At 36.0% G+C, this 23,579-nt stretch overlaps 1 protein-coding gene across 14 annotated transcripts in view; it reads left to right on the forward strand.

Annotated features, from left to right (window-relative positions):
- OSBPL2 (oxysterol binding protein like 2) overlaps positions 1-23,579 on the forward strand; it is a 101,418-nt gene that overhangs the window by 61,260 nt on the left and 16,579 nt on the right. For 13 of the 14 annotated variants that reach the window (XM_020981520.2, XM_020981527.2, XM_020981511.2 and 10 more), the window contains 5 exons: positions 5,600-5,697; positions 8,905-9,087; positions 11,864-11,971; positions 18,717-18,806; positions 21,354-21,477. In XM_020981520.2, the coding sequence (XP_020837179.1) occupies positions 5,600-5,697; positions 8,905-9,087; positions 11,864-11,971; positions 18,717-18,806; positions 21,354-21,477 (603 nt within the window). The remainder of the gene's footprint in view (positions 1-5,599; positions 5,698-8,904; positions 9,088-11,863; positions 11,972-18,716; positions 18,807-21,353; positions 21,478-23,579) is intronic. The other variant, XM_020981528.2, reaches the window with a different exon arrangement.

The following is a 23,579-nucleotide window of genomic DNA, read 5'->3' on the forward strand; positions in this document are numbered from 1 at the left end:
TTCATGCCCCCAGTACAGCAAGCAAGTAGAGGCCCAAGCCCCAGTGCATTAGGCCAGTGGCAAGTCCCCCTTGATCCTGACACAAGAAGCCTGGGACAGTGCCCCCTCTACTCCAGGAATAGAGTCCAACTTTAATATAAAATTAAAGGTCACAAAATAGGCTGGAAAAATGAGCCAAAAAAAAAATAAGAACTTGAACATAGAAACATACTGTAATGACAGGAAAGAGCAAAACACAAACTCAGGAGAGGGCAGCAGTGTCAAAATGCATACTTGCAAAGCCTCAAAGAAAAATGTGACTTGGTCTCAGGCCCCAAAAGAACTCCCTGAGGAGCTCAAAAAGGACTTTAGAAATTAAATAAGAGAGGTAGAGGAAAAATTGGGAAAAGAAATGAGAGTGATGTAAGAGAATCATGAAAGAAGAGTCAACAATTAGTAAAGGAAGTACAAAAAAGTGGAAAAAGATATACAAATATTAATTGATGAAAACAATTCCTTCAAAAGTACAAGAAACACATGAAGCAGAGAGACACACACACAGAATGAAATTAAGGGGCTAGAGCAGAATTTGTTATGCTTCAGCTGAAGTAAAAAAAGCAGGGGTAGCAATCATGGTCTCAGAAAAAGCAAAAGCAAAAATAGATCCAATTAAAAGAGATACGGAAGGAAACCACATCTTGCTAAAAGGTACCATAGACAATGAAGTAGTGTCAACACTAAACATATGCACCGAATGGCATAGCATCCAAATTTTTAAAGAAGTTAAATGAGCTACAAGAGGAAATAGACAGTAAAATTATACTAGTGGGGGACCTCAACTTTCCCCTCAGAACTAGATAAATCTAACCAAAAAATAAACAAGAAAGAAATTAAAGAAGTGAATAGAATTTTAGATAAGTTAGATATAATATGCCTTTGGAGAAAATTGAAAGGAATATACCTTTTTCTCAGCAGTACATATCACTTACACAAAAACTGACCATGTATTAAGTCATGAAAATATTAAATGAATCCTTTTCAGATCATAATACAATAAAAATTACATTTAGTAAAGGGCTATAGAAAGATACATTAAAAATTAATTGGAAACTAAATAATCTAATCCTAAAGAATGAGTGAATCAAAGAACAAATCATAGAAACAATTTTATTAAAGAGAATGATAACAGTGAGACAAATATAGCAAAATTTATGGAATGCAACCAAAGCAGTACTTAGGGAAAAATTTACATCTCTAAATGCTTTACATCAATAAAATAGAGAAAGAACAGGTGAATGAATTGGGCATACAACTAAAAAAAAACTAGAAAAAGAACAAATGAAAAAGCCCTAATTAAACACCAAACTCTGGAGATCCTGAAAACTAAAGGAGAGATTAACAAAGTTGTTTAATTTTATTTTAAAGAAAGAAAACCAAATTACCAGTATCAAAAATGGAAAGGTGCATTCACCACCAATGAAGAGGAAATTAAAGTAAAAAGGAGCTATTTTGTCCAATTATATGCCAGTAGATCTGATCATTTAATTGAAATAGATGAATATTTACAAAAATATAAATTGCCTAGGTTAACAAAAATGGAAATAAATAACCCCATCTCGGAAAAAGAAATTGAACAAACCATCAATGAACTCCCTAAGAAAAAAATCCTCTAGGATCAGATTGATTCACAAATGAACTCCACAAAACATTTCAAGAACAATTAATTCCAATACTATGTAAACTACTTAGAAAAATAGGCAAAGAATTCTTTTTATGACCTAAATATAGTGCTGATACCTAAAACAGAAAGAGCAAAAACAGAAGGAAAATTATAGACTGATTTCCCTAATGAATATTGATGCAAAATTTTTAAATAAAATGCTATCATAGCAATATATCACAAGGATCATCCATAATGCCTAGGTGAAATTTATACCAGGAATGCAGGACTGGTTCAATATTAGGAAAAGTATCAGCATAATTGACCATATTAATAACAAAACCAGCAGAAATCATATCTCAATAGATGCAGGAAAAGCTTGTGACAAAATACAACACCCATTCCTATTAAAAACACTAGAGAGAACAGGAATAAATGGAGCTTTCTTTAAAATAAGTATTATCTATCTAAAACCATCAGCAAGCATTTTCTGTAATGGGGATAAACTAGAATTCTTCCCAGTAAGATTGAGGTGAAACAGGGATGCTCATTATCACCACTATTGTTCATTACTTTACTAGAAATGTTAGCTATAACAATAAGAGAAGAAAAAAGAATAGAAGGAATTGGACTAGGCAGTGAGGAAACAATTATCACTCTTTGCAGATGACATGATGGTATACTTAGAGAATCCACTTAAAAATTAGTTGAAAACAATACTTTAGCAAAGTTGCAAGATATAAAATAAATACACATAAATCACCAGCATTTATATATATATATATATATATATATATATATATTGCAAGAGAGAGAAAGAGAAATTCCTTTTAAAATAACTGTAGACAACATAAAATACTTGAGAGTCTGCCTGCCAAGACAAACCCAAGAACTGTGTGAACACAATTACAAAACACTTTTTATACAAATAAAGGCAGATGTATACAACTGGAAAAATATCATTTGAGTAGGCTGAGCCAATGTAATTAAAATGAAAGTTCTACCTAAATATCTATTTATTAAATGCATTATCAAACTGCCAAAAATATTTTATAGAGCCAGAAAAAATAAATTCGTATAGAAGAACAAAAAGTCAAGAATGTCAAGGGAATTAATAAAAAAAATGTGAGGGAAGGTAGCCTAGCTGTACCAGATCTCAAACTGAATTATAAAGTGGTATACATCAAAACAATCTGGTGCTGACTAAGAAACAGAGTGGTGATCAGTGGGATAGATTAGGTACACAATACGCAATATTAAATTACCATAGTAATCTAGTGTTTGACAAGTGCAAAGACCCAACCTTTTGGAACAGGAACTCACTGACAAAAACTGTTGGGAAAACTGGAAAATAGTATAGCAAAAAACTAGGTATTGATTTACGTCTCATACCATATGCCAAGATAAGGCAAAAATAGATACATGATTTAGATATAAAGGGTCATACCAGAAACATTAGGAGAGCAAGGAATAGTTATCTGTCAAATCAATGGAGAAGGGAAAAATTTGTGACCAAACAAGAGATGGAGAACATTATGAGATATAAAATGGATGATATTGATTATATTAAATTAAAAAGGTTTTGCACAAACAAAACCAGTTGCAACCAAGATAAGAAAGAAAGCAGAAAGCTGGGAAATAATTTTTACAGCAAGTTTCTCTGATAAAAATCTTCATTTCTCAGATACATAGAGAACTGAATCAAATTTATAAGAATACAAGTCATTCCCCAATTGATAAATGGTCAAAGGATATGAATAGGCAGTTTTCATATGAAGAAACAAAAGCTGTCTATAGTCATATGTGAAGAAAATGCTCTCTTTCACTATTAGTTAGAGAAAGGCAAATTAAAACAACTCTGAAGTGCCACCTCATACCTATCAGACTGGCTAATAAGACAGAAAAGGGAAATGGTACATGTTGGAGGGGATGTGGAAAAATTGGGACACTAAAGCAATATTGGAGTTGTAAACTGATATAGCCATTCTGGAGAACGATTTGATTTGATCCAGCAATACCACTACTAGATCTGTATCCCAAAAAGATGCAGAAAAGGGGGAAATATTTATAGCAACTCTTTGCGGTCACAAAGAATTGGAAATTTAGGAAATGTCTATCAGTTGGAGAATAGTTGAACAAGTTGTGGTATATGATTATAAAGGAATACTGTTTGTGCTATAAGAAATGACAAGCAGTGTGGTTTCAGAAAAACCTGGAAAGTCTTATATGAACTGATGCAAAATTAAGTGAGCAGAACCAGGAAAACATTGTATACAGTAACAGCAATGTTATACAACAATCAGTTGTGACTTAGCTATTCTCAGCAATACAGTGATCCAGGACAATTCCAAAAGATTCATGATGAAAAATGCTATTCACCTCCAGAGAAAGAACTGATTGAGTCTGTGAATGCAGATTGAAGCATATTATTTTTCACCTTTTTTTTTATGGTGGTTTTTTTTTTGGCTGTGTTTTCCTTTCACAACATGACTAATGTAGAAATATGTTTTGCATGATTACACAAATATAATCTGTATCAAATTGCTTACTCTGTTAGTGAGAGAGGAGGAAAGGGAGAGAGGGAAGGAGAGAAACTGGAACTCAAATTAAAAAAGAAAGTTAAAAGTTTTTACATGTAATTGGGAAAAAAATAATCAAAAAAAATTTTTTAAAGTGTTTTTTTTTTGGCAGTTGGCGTTAAGTGACCTGCCCAGGGTCACACAGCTAGTAAGTGTCAAATGTTTGGTCTGAGACCAGATTTGAACTCAGGTCCTCCTGACTTCGGGGCTGGTGCTCTATTCACTGTGCCACCTATCGGCCCCTAAAATAAGTCTTAAAAAAATCTTTATATTTTTCATGAACTCACTGAATTTGTGCCTAACCTATATTTTTCTGTGACGCTTTGCTTGTAGATGCTTCAGAGTCATTCTCTTTTATTTTTGTGTTTTAAGTGTCTCTATCACTGTAAGAGTTTTTAATGACTAGATTCTTTTTTTGGGGGGGGGAGTTGCTCATTCTTCTTATCTCCTGACTTCAGACTTAATGTAACGACTGGGTTTTGCTACACTTACGGAGGGAAGATCTAGGCTGGTCCTGTTGCTGCTTTCTTGTCACATTGAGTGTTATATTCCAGATCTCTGGTACAGACTGAGGACCTGCAAATTTTCAGTACTCCCAAAATGGTTTGATCCAAGGCAGTTTAAACATTGACCCCCTGATCTGACCTCTGTAAGTTCCTGGCCTGGGTTTGGGTCTGAGCAGGAAGACATTGCTACTAGATTTAGCCCTTGTCCACCAAATGGAAAGCTCTGCTGGTTCAGAGCGACAGAATTGTAGTCTCCCTTTTGATGTGGAATTTCTGTCCTAGTTATTCCTCTGCAGGCTTCAAATTGGGCTAGATGTTGGAACTGAGACCCTGAATGGCTTTTGGGATGTGAGCTACACTGCTGATGCTTGCTTCTGAACTTCCTCCTTTCTCAGTACACTGCCCAGGGCCTTCCCAACCAGGAATGGAACTCCAGGGCACAGATCTCCGTCTTGGTCCACCCTGGATCTGTGATCCAAAACTGGGAAGGAGCACCAAAACTTCCAGTTGGCACCTGTTCCTGCCAGATCTCGTCCTCAATGTCTGCAGACCTCTGTGTCTGCCTCCCTATTCTGACTTGAGCTGGATAAATGACGCACTGTGACCTTTTCTGATTTCTCTATCAGAATTTGATCTGATGATTCTTTTGAAGGAATGTGTTTTTTTGTTTTTTTTTTTAATTAGAAGCAGAGGAGAAAGCTCAGTTTACTGCTTCCTTCTCCCATTAGGGTTATAGTCTAAAAAAAACCTGTAATTAGAAAACTGAGAAATCACTGTAAGAGGAAAGAATGAAATTAATTATATGATTGTCCCCCAATACTATATGTTTTACTTACTAGAAAATAGCCTCATTTAATCCTATGGGTTACTTACAGGCTGTAGCTGCTTTTGCAGTTTCGGCTGTGGCTTCTCAATGGGAGAGGACTGGTAAACCATTTAATCCACTACTGGGGGAAACATATGAATTAATCAGGTAAGAACAAAAGAACAAATAAATGGTACACATCACTGATATCTAGTGATTGAAATTCCTTTAGCAAATGAAAAAAATCTTTACATTCATCGTCTAATTTGATTCTCATAACAACACTGTGAGGTAGGTATTGTTCTTATAGATGACAAAAATTGAAGCTTTGCAACATTAAGTGACTTGCTTTGGATAGCACAGCTACTAAGAGTCTAAGGCAGGATTTGAATCCAGGCCTTCCTGACTGCAAGTTTGGCATTTTATCCACTACACTATGCAACCTTCTCATTACAATATTGAAAACAACATTAAAACATGTTCAAGCACTGGGCGTATAAGTGAATTAAAATGCATCAGTCAACTTTCTGAAGTAGTGCAGGTTCCAGCTGCAACCCTTACCAACTGTGACCTTTGACTCTCTCAAATCTCCATGTCCTTCAATTTCCTTTCTTATAAAATGGGGATAATATATTACCTACTCCACAGGGTTGTTTTGAGTAAAATGTTATGTAAATTTTAAACTAGTATATGAGTAATGTTATCATTTCTACTACAATTTTTATTATTTTGGCATAGTGGGTAGAGAGCAGCCCTATAGACAGAATTCTCTGAGGTGAAGTCTGTTTTCTGAAATGGACTGCTTGTGTGACCGTAGATATGTCATTTAACATCTTAGTGCACCTAAAATTCTTAAGTTTTAGGTGAATTGCTGATCTGCATTAGGAGGTCCTCACACAGTAAAAGCACACATTCAGAACAAAACAGTTTTAAAAATAATTATTTAGCAATTGACAGTATTATAGTGCCAGACGGTCATTATTCTGAGAATCAATTTTTATAGAGCAAGACTATAGTATATGCATTATACTATATACTATATATCTATATGCTATCTATCTATCTATCTATATCTACATCTATATCTATATCTATATCTATATATAGATATAGATAGATAGAGAGAGAGAGAGAGAGAGAGAGAGAGAGAGAGAGAGAGAGAGAGAGAGAGAGACATTGTGTTGACTCTGGGAGGGAGAGATTAAGGAAAGAAAAGATCCTTGACATCACCATATTTTCTTGTCATTTCTTTCTTCTAGAAGTGAAGTACAGAATTTCTGGTTAATTGAAATTTTAAATTGGGGAGAGGGTAGATTAGCTATTTTTGGTAACATAAACGTGCTCATTTTGTGCACATAAATGTGTACTATCATGTATGAAGGCAATAATAAATGTCATATTTTCCAGTTCTCCTCTGCTTTCTGACCAAGTCTTTAATTTCTCTGCAGATAGTCCAGCTGACAGCCTTTCTGTGTGTACAGCTAGTGTTTGAATACTGTCTTGATTTTTCATTTGATTTAGATACTCGCTGGCACAGAAGAGCTGAGCAGCTGCTCTTGAAATCTCATTACCTTTTGAGAGAGCTTGAGTGGTTAACAGGAATACATTGTACATGCTCCAGTGCTTCATTTCATTATGGATAGTGGAGGTCAGCATGTGATCACAATCATATTTTGTTAGAACTGGGAAAAGACCTTAGAAATCCAACAGACTTGTTTTACAGATGAGGAAACTAAGGCCCAGAGAAAGGTGTGTGTTCATACTTTTGTACTCATGACACATTTTCCAAGTATTCCTCTTGACTCTGGCTAGACCCTCTTTCCTTTTGACTTATTGTTTATATTTTAGATATGAATTTGATGCCACTCATGAAGTTTTTTATTAGCATTTTGGTCACTAAAAGGCAAAATATAAAGAGTATATTTAATTTACTGCATAATGAAAAATTGTAGAGAATAAGTCTTTTTTAAAGGGATGAAATATTCTCAGAAGCTTGGAATGTTTAATAAAGCACGACACCTAATGGTGTCTAACTTTACAAACTTATTTCATTAAACTAAATTTCACAGACTGATAAAATTATTGTTACATTTTGGGAAAAAGAAATCACATCTGATAAATCGTGATTTAATTCTTAGTTTATACTTTCATCAAAGAATGTCTTTCCACTTTTATTTTACATGTAAGACCTTGAACAATCTTTCTAATGTGGAGGTAACATAAATAAGCTAAGCCATTTACTAATGCCTTTTTTCCTCTACAAGTTCCTCTTTTATAGCTAAAAATATGCTTTCTTTTCTTGGCTCGTGAGCATTCATTTTGTAAATTACATCCTTTGGTAGGCAGGTTTTTAAAATCTTATGTTTAAACTCTCCTTCCTCTCCGCAAAACACTTCTGGTTAACGACTGGAAATTCTAATTCTGGTTAAGTTAGTAATTATGTGGTTTAGCTTTTTAATGACTGCAACTGTGGGTGTATTCACAGTACCTGAACAATTATCAGCTGACATTCTTATTGAGAGAGGATTTTAAAAATCATGTCCCTGGCCAGAAATATATTAAACTATAAGAAATACCATGAGAATATCTTCAGGAATGTTCTAAGGATGCCTGAAGAAATGCTGTTCCAGGAAAGCCATTTTAAAAAGTAAAATGGTTGGTTTCTTGGGCAGTGGTGAAGGCTTAGACATGGAGTGTCTACTTTAAATTTAATGTTTTAACATCTTAGTACACCTACAGCTGTTATGGTTTAGGTGAATAGTTGATTTGCATTGGGAATTCTTGGCATTATTGTGCCAGAGATAGTGCAAGAACTTCTTATGACAGGTGTCTAATTCACTGGTTCTGATCTTCCACTGCTTTATCCATAAGCTACTTCTTACTATCAACTCTTAATTATTCTAATATAATACCACATACTAATTCTATGAAGTATACCTAGGGGTCCATGTAGAGAGCCTTTCATATTCCTTTCCTTGTCATGTTGTCAGATTTGTTTCATGTTCTCCTAAGGTGAAATAGTGATGTGTTTTGTCAGCATGCTGCCTAATTATACAGTCTGTTGAAATAAAATAATTATGTATTAAACATTTCTGGCCAAATACTATTTGTTCGGAATGATAGAACATATGTTCTTCTACTTCCCACTCTGCTTATAAAGGACAAGAATTGGGATGTGTCCTAACCAAACCTCAAATGACATCAATTTACCACTACCTGCCAACTGATGGGAGCTATGAAAATTGGTGTAGATTCAGTATTTGTTTTGATTTATGGGTTGACCTTTATTTCAATTTCAGTAACTGATTTTGTTTGAATTAATGTGGACCTTTATCCTTTCCATATTCCCCCTCCCCTTCTTTTTTTGGTTTCTAGGGATGATTTAGGATTCAGATTTATATCTGAACAAGTCAGTCACCATCCTCCCATTAGTGCGTTTTTTTCAGAAGGTCTCAATGAGGACTTTATCTTTCATGGCTCAATCTACCCCAAATTGAAGTTCTGGGGGAAAAGTGTAGAAGCAGAGCCCCGAGGAACAATTACACTGGAGCTTCTCAAGTAGGTATTAGGTAATTTAGCTCGTGGCTCTCTCCCCTTTAAAGGAGAGATGAGCTGTTTCGTTGAAATATAATTTGCTTAATAAACATCTCTCTTTTCTTTATTGTGTCCATGCCTTTATAGTTTGATGGATTAATTTATCTCCCCTAACTTGGTCTAGGTAGATTCTGTTAAAAATAGTAATCTTTTTTAATTGAAATACTTTGTTCACCTTTCTAATACTGAAAACTAACTTAAATACAGGTTTTGAATTAATCATATGATCTAGATTTTCAGTTAACCTGGAGAAGTTGTTCAAATGTCTGGCTACTCAGGGACTTTCAAAAGTTTTTTGTACACTATTAATATTCTCTAATCTTTTGCTTAGCACAAGCAGAACTCTCTAATTTAGTGATGTATAATAAGGTTAGAAGATAACCTCACAGCCAAAAGTAGTAACTTATAGAGCAGCCGCCCGGCATTCAGGAGGACCTGAGTTCAAGTCCGGCCTCAGACACATAAGGCTTACTAGCTGTGTGACCCTGGGCAAGTCACTTAACCCCATTGCCTAACCAAAAAAACCCAAAACAAAAGTAGTAACTTAGTTATTTGAGTATAGCAATATGATTTTAGAGACATTATTAACATAATCATTTCCAGCTATGAATTAGCAAATATTTATACAGTATATGCAAAGTATTATTCTGGATATTTAGGGAAATATAAATATAAATTAAAAATGGGCTCTGCTCTGAAGGAGTTTGTAATTTAGTAAGATAAAACATGTACACAAATATATATTTATCATAGTCTACTTGTGTTATAAAAGAGGTACAAACAGAATTTTGAAGGTTTGGAACAAGGAGTTCCAGCTTGAGAATTATGGAAGATTTTTAGAGGATGTGATATTTGAGCTGGGCTTTGGATATTGGACAACAGCATTCCAATAGGCAGTAAACACTGTGAATATGAGAAAGCTCAAGGCATTTGGAAAACAGTAACTTTTTCAAGTTGGTTAAAACATAAGGTTTATAATTAAAGATAAAAAAGTGGGTTTTGGAGTGCTTTGAACGTCAGGCTAACAGTCAACAAGCATTTATTAAGTACTTACTATAGGCCAGGCTCTGTGCTAAGAATAGGCCAAATACTCTACTCTGAAGGAACTCACAATCTAATACAAGCAACTTAAATAGGAACAAGGTATATATGTAGGGTAAATTGGAGATAATCTCAGAGGGAAGGCACTAAGATTAAAGAGCACTGGGAAAGGCTTCTTGTAGAAGGTAGAACTTTAGCTAAGATTTGAAGGAAGCCAGGAGGCAGAGATGAGAAGGGAGAAAATTCTAGGCATGAGGGACAGCAAATAAAAATGCTCAAAGTTGGGAGATGACTGGCTTCCATTAGGAATAGCAAGGAGGCCAGCATCACTAGATCACTAGAGTACATGGCGAAGAGTAATATGTAAGAAGACTAGAAAGGTAGGAAGGGACCAGGTAATGAAAAGCTTAACAAACAAGGGTTTTATTTGGAAGACAATGGAAAATCACTGTTTAGAGTCTAAACAGTAGAGTTCAACTGGAGGTGTTTATAATTAAAAAAGGTTAATCTGATTTTAATGCACAGCTTGGATTATAACAAGGAGAAAATAGAAATACAGAGACTGATAAGTCAGTTATTTCAGGAGTCTAGATGAAATGGAGCTCAGCTGGGACATTTCATTTTGGCAGCCAACTCCATATGCTATCATATACATAAACTAGTATCTTGGAGCTTTGCTATAACATGACTCATTGCTACATAGATGTATTCAACCAAATACATCAGTGTTGGACCATCTCCAAGGAAGTTTGTCATAAGTACCAGGAAAGCTTATAATAGTAGTCTTCTCTGTGACACAGTCCAAGGTCATATACCTTGAAGATAGCATTGTAGGGAAGGTCTTGACAAAGGAAAAAAAGTCTTTTTAGACAAATAATATGGCTATAATCCCTTAGTAACACTTTTTATTCACTGATAGACTCCACAGAATTTAAGCCACTTTGACACATTTTAAACTGCCTTTTGTATCCAGCCTGGGTAACTTGAGTCATAGTATATAGGATACATTTGCTTTGATGTTGTAGATATTGTAGTGGGTTTTGTGCTTTAGGGACTAGATTATACCTCCTTCCAGCTCCAGGATCCCATGATCTAATTTTTGCTAGTAATTATAGCTGTTTAAGGTATTTAGCACAGTACTTGCAACATAATAGACTCTTAATAAATGTTTCTTGATTGATTGATTGGTTTAAGGTAGCATCACTATAAATATAGACTGCTTATTTTTTAAGTCTAAATTTCTGTTAATTTCTTTTTCTCCAAGAAAGGACATTTGGTGGTAATCATGATTAAAAGGAAAAATAGCTAGAGGATGTGTAGTATGGGACAGTTCCTTATACCTCCAAGTTTTCACACCAGTGAACACATAGTTACCACAACATGGGTTTTGTAGAGTGTTTCTCTTGGGACAGCTTCATAGAAAAGCAATTTTCCTTTGTCTCAGTCTTTTATTGCTTATTAACTTTCCTTGACATTTAAGTAAAAGGCTTTGTTGAGGTTACAAAGGAAAGAAAAAATAAATTTCAAACGAATGCTAAATAAATAGCCCCTATTGAGGGAGTTCAAAGAAATATTGTGCTCTTCTACAGGGTTTAAGATCATTATGGTTTAATTCTGTTTGGGATTTTGCTTCTTTGGGTCATGCAATGAGTTCGCTTTTCTGGTTTCTGACTTGCTTGTTTTTTGGCATCTTTCACAGACATAATGAAGCCTACACGTGGACAAATCCTACCTGCTGTGTACATAATATAATTATTGGCAAATTGTGGATAGAACAGTATGGAACAGTTGAGATTTTAAATCACAGGTAATAGAACATACTTGTGGAGTTAAAACATTTCTCCAGCTAAAAGATACCGACCATGTCTTTATGTAATGACCAAACAAGATCATGGCATGGTTATCTGTTATTATTCCAAAAGGAACATAGGACTTAGGATAACTGAGTTCAAGTCCCAACTCTGACACTTTTGACCATGGCCACATCACTTAAACACTCTGTACCTCATTTGTACAATGTGTATAATTATATTTCTTAATGTGCTATATATAAGCACAAGGTATTGTTGATGTTTATTTTTATGTTTTTGTCTTAAACTGTTACATGTCATGTGTTGTTACTTTACTTTTCACATGTTCTTGTTTATTGCACTGAATTGTAAACTCTTTAAGAACAAGGGTCTTGTCTTATATTTATATTCCCAGTACCTAGCATAGTGCCTTGCATAGGATGAGTGCTGAAGAAATATTTGTTAGCTTTGATTTGTGATTGATGCCATCATATAGTTAAGCACTTTTTACATTTTGATCAAAGCTTGAGTTGGTTAATCTTGTTTTATTTTGTCCTTCAACAAACAATTATTATGTCAAATATATGTGAGGCACTGAAGATACAAAAATGAAAAATGATAACACTTCTGCCTTCTAGGAGCACTTTGTAGCCTAGTAAAGAGGATGAGATGTGCACAGGTTAACACAATTTAGAAAATGATTCAATGTATAGGAGAGGTCAAATAGAGTGACATGAGAGGTTCAAGGAGAGAAGAATAATTTATAACTGGGAGCATCATGGAAGAATTTATGTGACAGAGGAATCCTAAAATTGGCATTGAGGAAGAAATATTTCAAAATGTAGAGATGAAAGGCAGTGAGAGGTAATCTGTTTTGGTGAGATTTGGAGGATCTGAGGAATGTTATGGGGAATAGCATTCACAAATGTGAAAGAGAAGAGGATAAGATCAGGGAATAAGAAATAGCTGGTTTTTACTAGAGCACAAGAATATGTGAAAAGGAGTAGTGTAAAACAAAGCTGGAGAGGTAGTTTGGGACTGAATTGTAGAGGAATGCCAAATTAATGAACTGGTCTTTTACCCCATAGGCAGTGGGGGTTTTGAGCATAGGAAGCTGACTTTGGTAGTGGCAACTTTGACTAGATTGGAGAAGGGAGGCACAGAAAGCAGAGACACGTGGTATGAGGCTATTTTAATGGAGCAGGCAAAAAAGTAATAAGGGCCTGAGCTAGAGTTTTGGCAGTGAAAGTAGAAAAAGGGAGGTTCATTCAATCAATGTGTATAAGAAATATTTCAGAGCTAAAAAAAAAAGCAGAATTTGACTCTTTCATCTAACCCATCCAACTAGTTTCCAGGGATGATTCCAAGATTTTGAAGGAATAGGATAATGCCAATGCCATTAGCAGAATTTGGTAGTTAGGAGGGTTACATTTTGGAGGGAAGATTTTTGTTACCTCCCTGTACAGTTTACCAAATGTCTTATTTGAAAGTATAGATGAAAGAAAGTAAAAACCAAAAACCAAAAACTTGATGGGTTAAAGTGAGGCAGCTGGAAATAAAACCACACAAAATCAAGCCCCTGGAAGAACCTGGTGAGGTTACAAGTTTGAATAGATGACTTCTGAGGGCCCTTTAACAGTTAGATTCTGTGATAAGTTTTCTTGGAAATATGGGGCTAAAGCTTAAGGGAAAGGTCAGGGTTAGTTGAAAAGATTTGGAAGTCTCCTACATTGAGGTAACAGTTGGAGCCATGGGAGTGGGTGATATTGCTTGGAAGTGAAGTGAGAAGGGGAGAGAAAGAGAGAAAGGAAGAAAGGAGGAAGAGACACAGAATGATGAGGAAAGGAGAGAAAGGAGTCATAGGAAGGAGAGAAGAGAAAAAGGTGAGAGAGGGGAAGAGAATATATTATGTATAGAATAAATGTATGTGCGTGTATATAAAAATGTATGTGTGTGTGTGTATACATGCACACGCACACACACATGCACACACACACACACACACACACACACACACACACACACACACACATATACATACAAGCTAGATGGTTCAGTGGATAGAGAGCCAGGACTGGAGTCAGGAAGACCTGAGTTCAAATCCACTCAGGTGGCAGCTAGGTGGCACAGTGATTAGAAAACTGGGCTTGGAATCAGGAAGACTCACCTTCATGAGTTCAAATCTGGCCTCAGACACTTAATAGCTGTGTGATTCTGGGCTAGCTGTGTGACCTTGGATGAGTTACTTAACCCTGTTTGCATTAATTCCTCATCTGTAAAATGAGGTAGAGAAGGATATGGCAAACCCCTCCAGTATCTTTGCCAAGAAAACCCCAAAATGGGGTTACAGTGAAATGATGTGGTACAACAAATGTGCCAAGCACTATGCCAAGATGCCTGAAGTACTCCCTAAAGTAGACTTTTTGCCATCCCAGACTTCATCCTCTAGGTATCTAGGGTTCTAGAGTGCTACCTATGAGGAGAACTCTAACCCATTTTAATACCAAATTTCTAAGTGTAGGGGTCAGCTATGCATCCAAAGGGGTTGCTAAATACTTATAAATCTCAGTGTCCTTAAGACACCGGGACTGGTGGAATGAGAGAATGGGCATAGGGGGAAAGAGGAGACTTAGCTGCTGGGAGCATTTGTGCCAGGTAGAGTCCTGGGTATGTCTCATACTCCTACCATTTGGGGGGTAAACTCTGTGAGGATAGCAAAGGATAGCATTGTGCCCTATAGGGACCTAATCAACTTTTTCCTTAGTCACTCAAGTTTAAGAATTATGAAAAATCTTGGCCCTCCTGGAGTGACAGGCCAGGCCTTAATCCTGTTCCCAGTCATCATAGGACAGATGGCCCCTATCCATTTTGTCATTTCCTATCTTATGGCAAGTACATTCCCTCTTAATAACCTTATCCTTGTGCTTCAGAGGGAGGTCTGCTGAAGTCAAAATCCTCTTCCCTTCTTTATCTCCCTGTGCTCTTACCCATATGCACTTCAGTCCTACTCCCCCATAGTCCATACACTCTTCTTTCTTCCTGTTACATTGTGCCCTCCAAAATACTTGTGTCATTGTAACAGAAACTTGACTCTGTCCAGAAGTTACTGTAGTGTTTTTACCTTTCTTAGTACTGTTTGTTATATCATGCCAAACCGCCCCCCACCCCCAACAGGAGTTTGACCAGAAGGAGGTGTAGCTGTACTACTCCATCCTACATCCATATTGTGCCTTTGCTGACACCACTCAGCAAACCTCTTTATTTGTGAATTCATCTGCTGACCTCTAGGTCATTTTCCCTCCTCTTTTCTTAAGCTATTTAGTGCTGTAGTGGGGGCCATTCTGATCTATATCTGGCCACTGGATTCAGAAGGCTCCAGAGGAGAAAGTGAGGCTGGTGACTTTGCACAGCCCTCGCTCACTTGAATCCAGTTCATTTGCAAGTCATGACATCACCTTCCTGATCATCACCTTCGAGAATGACGGATGGACAACAACAACATAGTGCTGTAGTACCAGGCTTATATTATTCCTCCCTCCCCCCAACCTTTCCTTTATACTTGAGGCCTTCTACATATTTGTTGATGTTTTCCCATGAACATACCGACATCCCATTTTATTAATTTTCTGAACTCCCATGAACTTAAGTAGAATCTTCATTCTACTTACACCACACACAGGGATTTTCATACCCTTGAACTGACCATGACTCTTAACTGTTCTGTCCAGAATTTTGAAATTCCCCTCTTTGGACAGACCCTCTTCTCTTTCAGTCTTTCCTTCTGTTTCACCTTTCCTAGAACTATTCATCCTCACAATGGTCTAAAGTCACTCTGCTCCTTCTTCTTTTAGCCTATCCCTTTATTCTGGCCTCATGTCCCTCCCTCCATACATATGTTGTCATCTGCCCTCTTGTCAAATTTTGCCAAACTTCAACCCTCATTTATCTCCACTATTTCCTTCTTCATTTGTGCTCATGTGCTGAACATTCCTAGAGAAAATTGTGTGACTATGTTAACTGAGTTGACTATAAATTTATCTCATCTAACCTCAAACTGGAACCTCATTTCTGCAAAGCAAACCTTTTATTCTTCCTTGATTGAGTATTACAGTCTTCACAGTGGCTATTGCAAACCTCTCCCATTATTCACTTTCTTCCCACTCCATCTCAACAGAAGACCTTGTTACATATTTTACTGAAAAAAAAAAGGGTTTCCTTTACAAACTTCCTCTCCTACTCCCACTCCACATCTTCAAGTCTTGGTCTATCATCTCCTATTCTCTCTTTCTTTGCTCTAGTCTCTGAAGAAGTGGGTCTTCTCCTTGCTGAAGCTAACCCTTCCACTTGTACAGTTATCCTCTGGGGGCTCCCCCCCCAACATCATTCTCGACCTCTTCCTGCTGCACTGATTCCTTCCCTCCTGCCAACAGATATTCCCAGGTCTCCTCCATCATCTAAAAAAATCCTTCACTTGTTGCTGCTATTTTCACCCTGTCAGGGACAAAATCCTAGAAAAAGCAGTTTACTACAGTTGTTTCTATTTCTTTATTTTCCACTCATTTCTTAATCCCTTTAAATCTGATTTTCAGACCCAACATTCAGCTAAAACTATCCAAAGTTACATGATCCTAACTACTAAATCCAATGGATTTTCCTGAGTCTTTGTTCTGCTTCACCTTTCTGAGGCTTTTGATGCTGTTAACTAATCCCTCCTCCTGAACATTCTCTCTTCCCTTGAATCTCTTCCTTGCCTCTCCACTCCTTGATTTTCTTTCATGAGTTATCTTCCTCTTTCTGATTTTTAAGTGTGAGTGGCCCCTGTCTGTCTTCTTTTATCTTGGTAAACTTTCTCCCTTGGTGCTCTCATCAGTTCTCATGGGTTAATGATGAGTGCAAATAAGTACAGAATCTAGAAATAAAAATAATTTACATTCATAGAGCCCTTTAAGATTTGTGAAGTGCCCTGAATACAGTCTCATTTGGTGTGTGTGTGTATGTGTGTGTGTGTGTGTGTGTGTGTGTATCTATATGTCCATACACACATTTGTTGTTGTTCAGTTATTTTTCAGTCGTGTCCAACTGTTTTGCGTGACCCCATTTGGGGTTTTCTTGGCAAAGATACTAGAGTAGTTTGCCATTTCCTTCTCCAGCTCATTTTGCAGATGAGGACCCAAGGTAAAAACAGTTAAGTGACTTGCCCAGGATCACGCAGCTTGGAAGTATCTGAGGCCAGATTTGAACTCAGGAGATGAGTCTTCCTGATTCCAAGCCTAGTGCTCTAGCCTCTGCACCACCTAGCTGCCCCCTTCCCCTATCTGCTCCTGAATACAGCTATTCAATGCTTAATAGATATACATATATATACACGTATGTGTGTGTGCATCCTGAATCCTAATCTTTTTCTTGAACTCCAGTCTCACATTTGCAACTAGGTACCCTATAGGCATGTGTAGAACCTCTGTCTTAGAGGTTTTCATCACTTTTTACATGAAGTTTTATAATAGCCTCCTAATTGCTCTCCAGTTCAAATATGGCTGCCAAATTAAATACATTTCCTAAAATACATCTAACCATATCAAACCTTATGGAAAAAAATCTTTAGTAACTCCATTGCCTCTAGGATAAAACAATTCTCAGCCTATAATAGGCTTATGGGCCTCCATAGACTGACTTCTGTTTAGCCTCCTAGTCTTATTTCATATATCTTTCTTTTACTCATTCTTTGTTCCAGTCTTATTATTCTGCTCACTTATACCACGACATGAGATTTCAACTCCTGCCTCTGTGTCTTTGTACAAGTTGTCTCCCATTTATAGAATACACTCTTTCCTCATCTTTGCCTCATAGAATCCTGAGCTTCTTTAAAAGTATTGCTCAGCACAATGAGCAGTAGCAAGGTTGGGCCTGTAAATGGCCATTACATTTCCAGCCTGTGCAAGATAGGAAGACCTAGTTTCAAAAAAAAAAAAAAAAGCTATGGAACAAGATTCTTCTACTTCTTCACAAACTGTAGCTGTCCCTTCAAAGCTCTGATCAAATTCACCTCCCTGAACCAGGCTTTAAGTCCCTCAAAACCATGGGCATCCTCCTGTCTCTCAGTTGGAAGGGTCCTATTTCCAAGAAGCTGACCAACCTAGAATCTCCCTAGTTTTGCATATACAATGGACACCCAATAAACACAGCTGCTTGGTTAAAAAAAATACTGCTCAGATTTACCTCTTAAGCAAGTCTTTTCCTGATTCTCATCTTCTTCCCCTAGTTATTAATACCTTCTTGAAATTATCTTATTATCACATCATTTTACCTTACTTACTCATACTTATTTTCCTCTAATAGAGTATAAGCTCTTTGGGGGTGGGGACTGTTTCTTTTTTGTCTTTGTATTCCCTGTACCTCATACAGTACCTGGAATATATTAGGCACTTAATAAATGTTTGTTGAATTTTACTGGACATCATAGGATATGAGGTTAAGGGATTGAGAGGCCTGGGTGTTAGGGTCATTTATGTGACTATCCAGGTTGCCAGAAATGATGGCATAGGATGGGGAGAAGAGGAGTCTGTGCCCATGTCACTAAGGAAGGCAGGAGAATGCTGTGAAGGTCATCAGATAACAGCAACAAAGATTGGTAAAGGGATTCTGTTTGAATCTGTTCCAAACATTGAATACTTATATTTGCTTCTGAGGCAAATTGCTTGTAATCTTTGAAATGTGATGGGAAAATTTTTATAATGCAGTGGAGTTTTATGGTTTCTTTTTCAGAACTGGAGATAAGTGTGTACTTAATTTTAAACCATGTGGGCTGTTTGGCAAAGAACTTCATAAAATAGAAGGATACATTCAGGACAAAAGGTAGGTGCAAATCATTGTTGGTTCAAAATAGTTTTTGTCTTTATTTTAAACAAAGCTTCTATAGAAATCATTTTAATTTGGACTTTAATTTTTGAAAATAATTGTGTTTTGAACTTAAATTTTTTTTACATCTAGATTTATGATTTCATTGGTATAGAGGAGCTCCTAGTAAGGAAACTTTTTCTACTAATGCAAATTTAACTTCAGAGTCTTAGAGAGTTTCTAGGGAGTATAGAGAGTTTAAATGACTTACCCAGAGTTATATAGCTAGTATGTGTCTGGGAAAGGACTGGACTCCAGATCATTCTAACTCTGAGGTTGGCTTTCTGGCCACTACTCCATGTTGTTTTTCTTATGATTGGACATCGTAAAATGTTTGAAAAATTTACCAATAAGATTAAAAAATCAAACCTTTATTGCTTTCTTTGACTATTGATTAAAATCCTCAAATTGCTACTGTTTTTATTAGATTTGACCATATCTATAGCTTGTCTATGTAGAACCTATTTTCAAATTAGAAAAGGTAGGGAAACCATTTAATAGGTGGGTTTTGTTTTCATTTTTGGTGTAGTGATAAGTGATTAGATCCCTAGGAAGATTTCTTCTGTGATGATACTGTCGATATCAGTGATCTTAATATGTGATTTGTGTAATTTTCTCACATATTCCTTTAGAGAAATTATGTGGCCAATTTAAAAGCAGAAGTGTGAATTTGGTTTCATTATGTACCTTTTATCTGCTTAAAGCTGAGCCTCGTTGACTATTTTGTTGTGAGAGATGGTTTTTTTCTCATGATTGAGTTTTTGGATTTCCATAGTTTAAATACCTTTTTTACTTTAACAAGCAGATAGATTGTTAATGGCATTGTAATAAACAACTTGACTTTTGCCTTAACTTATTTCAGTGGCTTTTGTGAAAAGTGACCCTTCTTGGGCAGGTCATTTCACCTCTGAGATTCAGATTCCTCATCTAAAAAATAAAAAGCTGGAATTAATTTATGGTTTCTTCTAATTGGAACTTTTTATTTTAAAATGAAAACATTTGGTGTTTCTTAGCCTTCTGTGCCCTACTGGGTTTTAAGACCTGTTCAAATAACCCATAAAGTAACTTGGAAAAAAAGGATTAAGAAATTTCCCTCATTTGAATAAATTATAATTCAGCTTACACATTTGAAAGAACAGCAGCCTTGTTCATTAGAACAGAAAAGTTGCATTGCACATACACTATTTCTCAACCACCAAAGAGCCAGTCTTATGCATCATGAAAACCGTTTTTTGTACTCATATCAAGGTACTTTATAGAGACATATTTTCAGGGGATTCTATCCAGGGCATGTGATTTGGAGTCCTGGTGCTCACTACCTCTAGGTGTTCATATTCTTGCTTGTTCTTGGTTTTCTAGTTTTCTGCTTTTAGGTTAGGTTGCATTATTCCTGAAAGTGTACCTTTATAAATGTCATTCTCCTTCTAGGAAGAGATCATTTTTCTTACTGTTAGATCACTGTGCTTGCCTAGTCCCTGGCGTGAATTTCACAGATAATAGTATCTTTACAGTAACACTAATAATACTAATGCCATTTACATGGCATTTTAAGGCATATAAAACTCTTTGCATACATTTGCACATTTGGTCTTCACAATAGTCCTGTTTCTGTTATCTCCTTTTTACAGTTAAGGAAACTGAGGCTCGTAGAGGTTAAACGTCTTGCCCAGGGTTCATGCATTCCATATCACAGGCAGGCTCAGAATCCAGATCTTTCCTGACTTCAAGTTTAGTGCTGATTCCAAGCAGAACTTTGAAAGGTGGCACCCTTCTACTACTCTGCGTGCTAGAAAAGCATAAAACATATATGTTACCTTTTAAGATGTTGAACAAATGTGAAATTACCCTCTAGAGTAATTAAACCCAAGCTCAAGGAAATATTAGCTCTATCACCAGAAAAATCAATACTTTATGTCACCCCTTAAGCCTTGAATGCAGGCATATCATTCTTTCTTCTTCCCCAGTAGCTACGAAAAAAAATGACTGTTTTTGCTTATTACTTACCACTGGCTACATCCTTCTCAATCCTTTAATTTATTCCTTTCTTCTAAATTCTTAAACAAGAGAAGTGATCCATTCTGTAATGCTAAAACTTATGTGCCTTCTTTCTACTTTTTTAACCCTAATTGGGTTGTACATTTTGCAACTTGATCCTTTTTAATGAAAACCAATTTTCTCACCTCTGCTTGCCCCTTGTAGCATTGCCATTCACCTTTTCCATTTTTCACACCCTCATACTCTTTTCTGCCTTCCCAATAAACCTTAACTTTTTTAAGGGAATGAACTAAGAGCATGAATATTCTGTCCATAGTAATATGAATAAATGATCTAAACTAGTTTTTCAGTGTTTTTGTGCCCAGAGGCAGCCCAGATATTCTGTAGGAAAAAATGCCAAAAGAGGAAGCTAGAGCTACTGTTGAAATTAAAATCCTGCTAATTTAAATGAATGGTTTATAATTTATATTAACTGTACAGAAAAGAAAATAAAGTTCTTTTTAACCACAGCAAAAAGAAGCTCTTTATGATATATGGCAAGTGGACGGAATGTTTATGGGGCATAGATCCTGTTTCCTATGAGTCCTACAAAAAGCATGAAAGGAAAGGTGACCACCAGAAAAAAGCAAAACCGGTAAGGTTTGTAATACTTGGAATAAGTGTCCGTGTGAATTTTTGTGGCATATCTGAGAACAAAAATAGGTGGATGAAGGGCTTCAGAGTAAATACATATAAATTAGCTCATGATTACTGACATCTAGCAAATTATCCTTACTTTCAACTAACCTATAAGAAGACCACAGTGTACCTTAGTGTCCCCAGATAAGAAGTGGGAAATGAATGGGGTAGTTACAGTTTTTCTGTTGTAATGAAACAGGCTAGCTGGTTTCTGGAGTTGATTGAAACTGAAAATTGTGAGCTGAGTGTCATTTGAGTTCACATCTTTCTAATATCTTTAGACTTTTAAAGTGATTACCTACCCAAAAGACAGGAAAACATCTTTCTCCTTGCAAGGTCTATGTTTTGGCATATTTCCCACAGAGACATGTAAGTTCTGTGAATTTTTTTATCCTCATAGTTAATGCTTATAATTATAAGCCCATATCTTTTCCTTCCTTTTAGTTTTCAGTACTAGATAATATATTCAATAATAATACAATAGTAGGAAAAAATCTTTTTTTTTCTCTGCCCTGTACAGTATTGTACTTTTGGACTAGCTCATTCTCCAGTCTAAAATTAAAGCTGGTCTTTTTGTGGTGGCAAAGAATTGGAAATTGAGAGGATGCCCATCAACTGGGGAATGGCTGAGCAAGTTGTGGTATATGAATGTAATGGAATACTATTGTGCTATAAGAAATGATGAACAGGCTAACTTCAGAAAAACCTGGAAAGACTTATATGGTCTGATGCTGAGTGAAGTGAGCAGAACCAAGAGGACTTTGTACACAATAACAGCCACATTATGCGATGACTAATATTGTTAAACTGAACCCTTCTCAGCATTACAAGGATCTAAGACATCTCCAGAGGCCTCGGGATGGAAAATGCTGTCCACATCCAAAGAAAGAACTATGGAAATTGAATCGCTATCACTTATTTTTACCTTCTGTTGAGTTTTGTTTCCTCTTTCTGATGGTTCCTCCTATTGGTTTTAATTTTTACTTACAACTTCACTAATGTGAAAATATGTTTAATAGGAATGTAAATGTAAAGCCTATATCAGATTGTGCGCCGTCTTGGGGAGGGTGGGGAAGGAGGAAGGGGGAGAAAAATTTTCAACTCAAAAGCATATGGAAGTGATTGTTGATAAATCAAAATAAATTAATAAAATTAAAAAAATAAAATGAAAGCTGGAATTTGAAAAGACACCTTATTTCTATTAGACAAATTGGAGTACACTGGAGATGTTCATTGTTGATTTAACATACCGTCAACATCTGACATACTTTGTCACTTTTATTTTACATTGTGATAGAAATGGATTGTAATAGTCACCTTTACCATTAATGCTCATTTATTTTAAAAACCTCATACTTCTGTTTAAAGAAAAGATGGTCCTCAAATGTTGCCTGTTGATTGATGTGTTTATACATGTTTAACCTTTTCAGCAAGTTTTAAAGTACTTGATTCATTTTTATTGCCAATGGCCTTTAAATGAAACTTTTTTTTAGTAAGAGTAACAGAATCATTCTTGAGTATATTTTCAGTTTTTCCTGTCATATGATATTAGTAAGGTAATAGGCATTCAGTTTTTACAAAGTGCTGTTTCAATTTATTGAAGCAGTTTTCAAGCTTTATTTTTCGTTCTTTTAATCAGCAAATTCAACTGGCAAGCTATACTACCAAAGTTTCCTTTGCATATTTTCTCCTCTTGATGTCCTTGTTTAATATGTTACACATATATATATCTGTACGCACATAAATATATGTATATATGTGAGGAGTTGGACTAAATTCCCTCTAAGGCTCCTTCCAACTTTGAATAAATGATCCTATATATCATACTGTCTTGTGGCTGACTCGGAAGTCCTAAGTCCACCTTATACTGAGGTATTTTTACCTAAAAATCACCAAATGGAAATGGCCTATGTCTTGAGGACAGAAATATACATCTGGATGACAGAAATGTGTCATTCAAGAAGATCAGTATGATCTCGAATAAAAATTCCATTTAAAAAGCATTTAGCCACTCTGAACCAATATTATGCAGTGTTGTGTTGTATGTAAACTGCTTGA

The sequence above is a fragment of the Phascolarctos cinereus genome, unplaced genomic scaffold, assembly GCF_003287225.1.
Source record: "Phascolarctos cinereus isolate Bilbo 61053 unplaced genomic scaffold, phaCin_HiC Scaffold_2;HRSCAF=192, whole genome shotgun sequence".
Classification (NCBI taxonomy): domain Eukaryota; kingdom Metazoa; phylum Chordata; class Mammalia; order Diprotodontia; family Phascolarctidae; genus Phascolarctos; species Phascolarctos cinereus.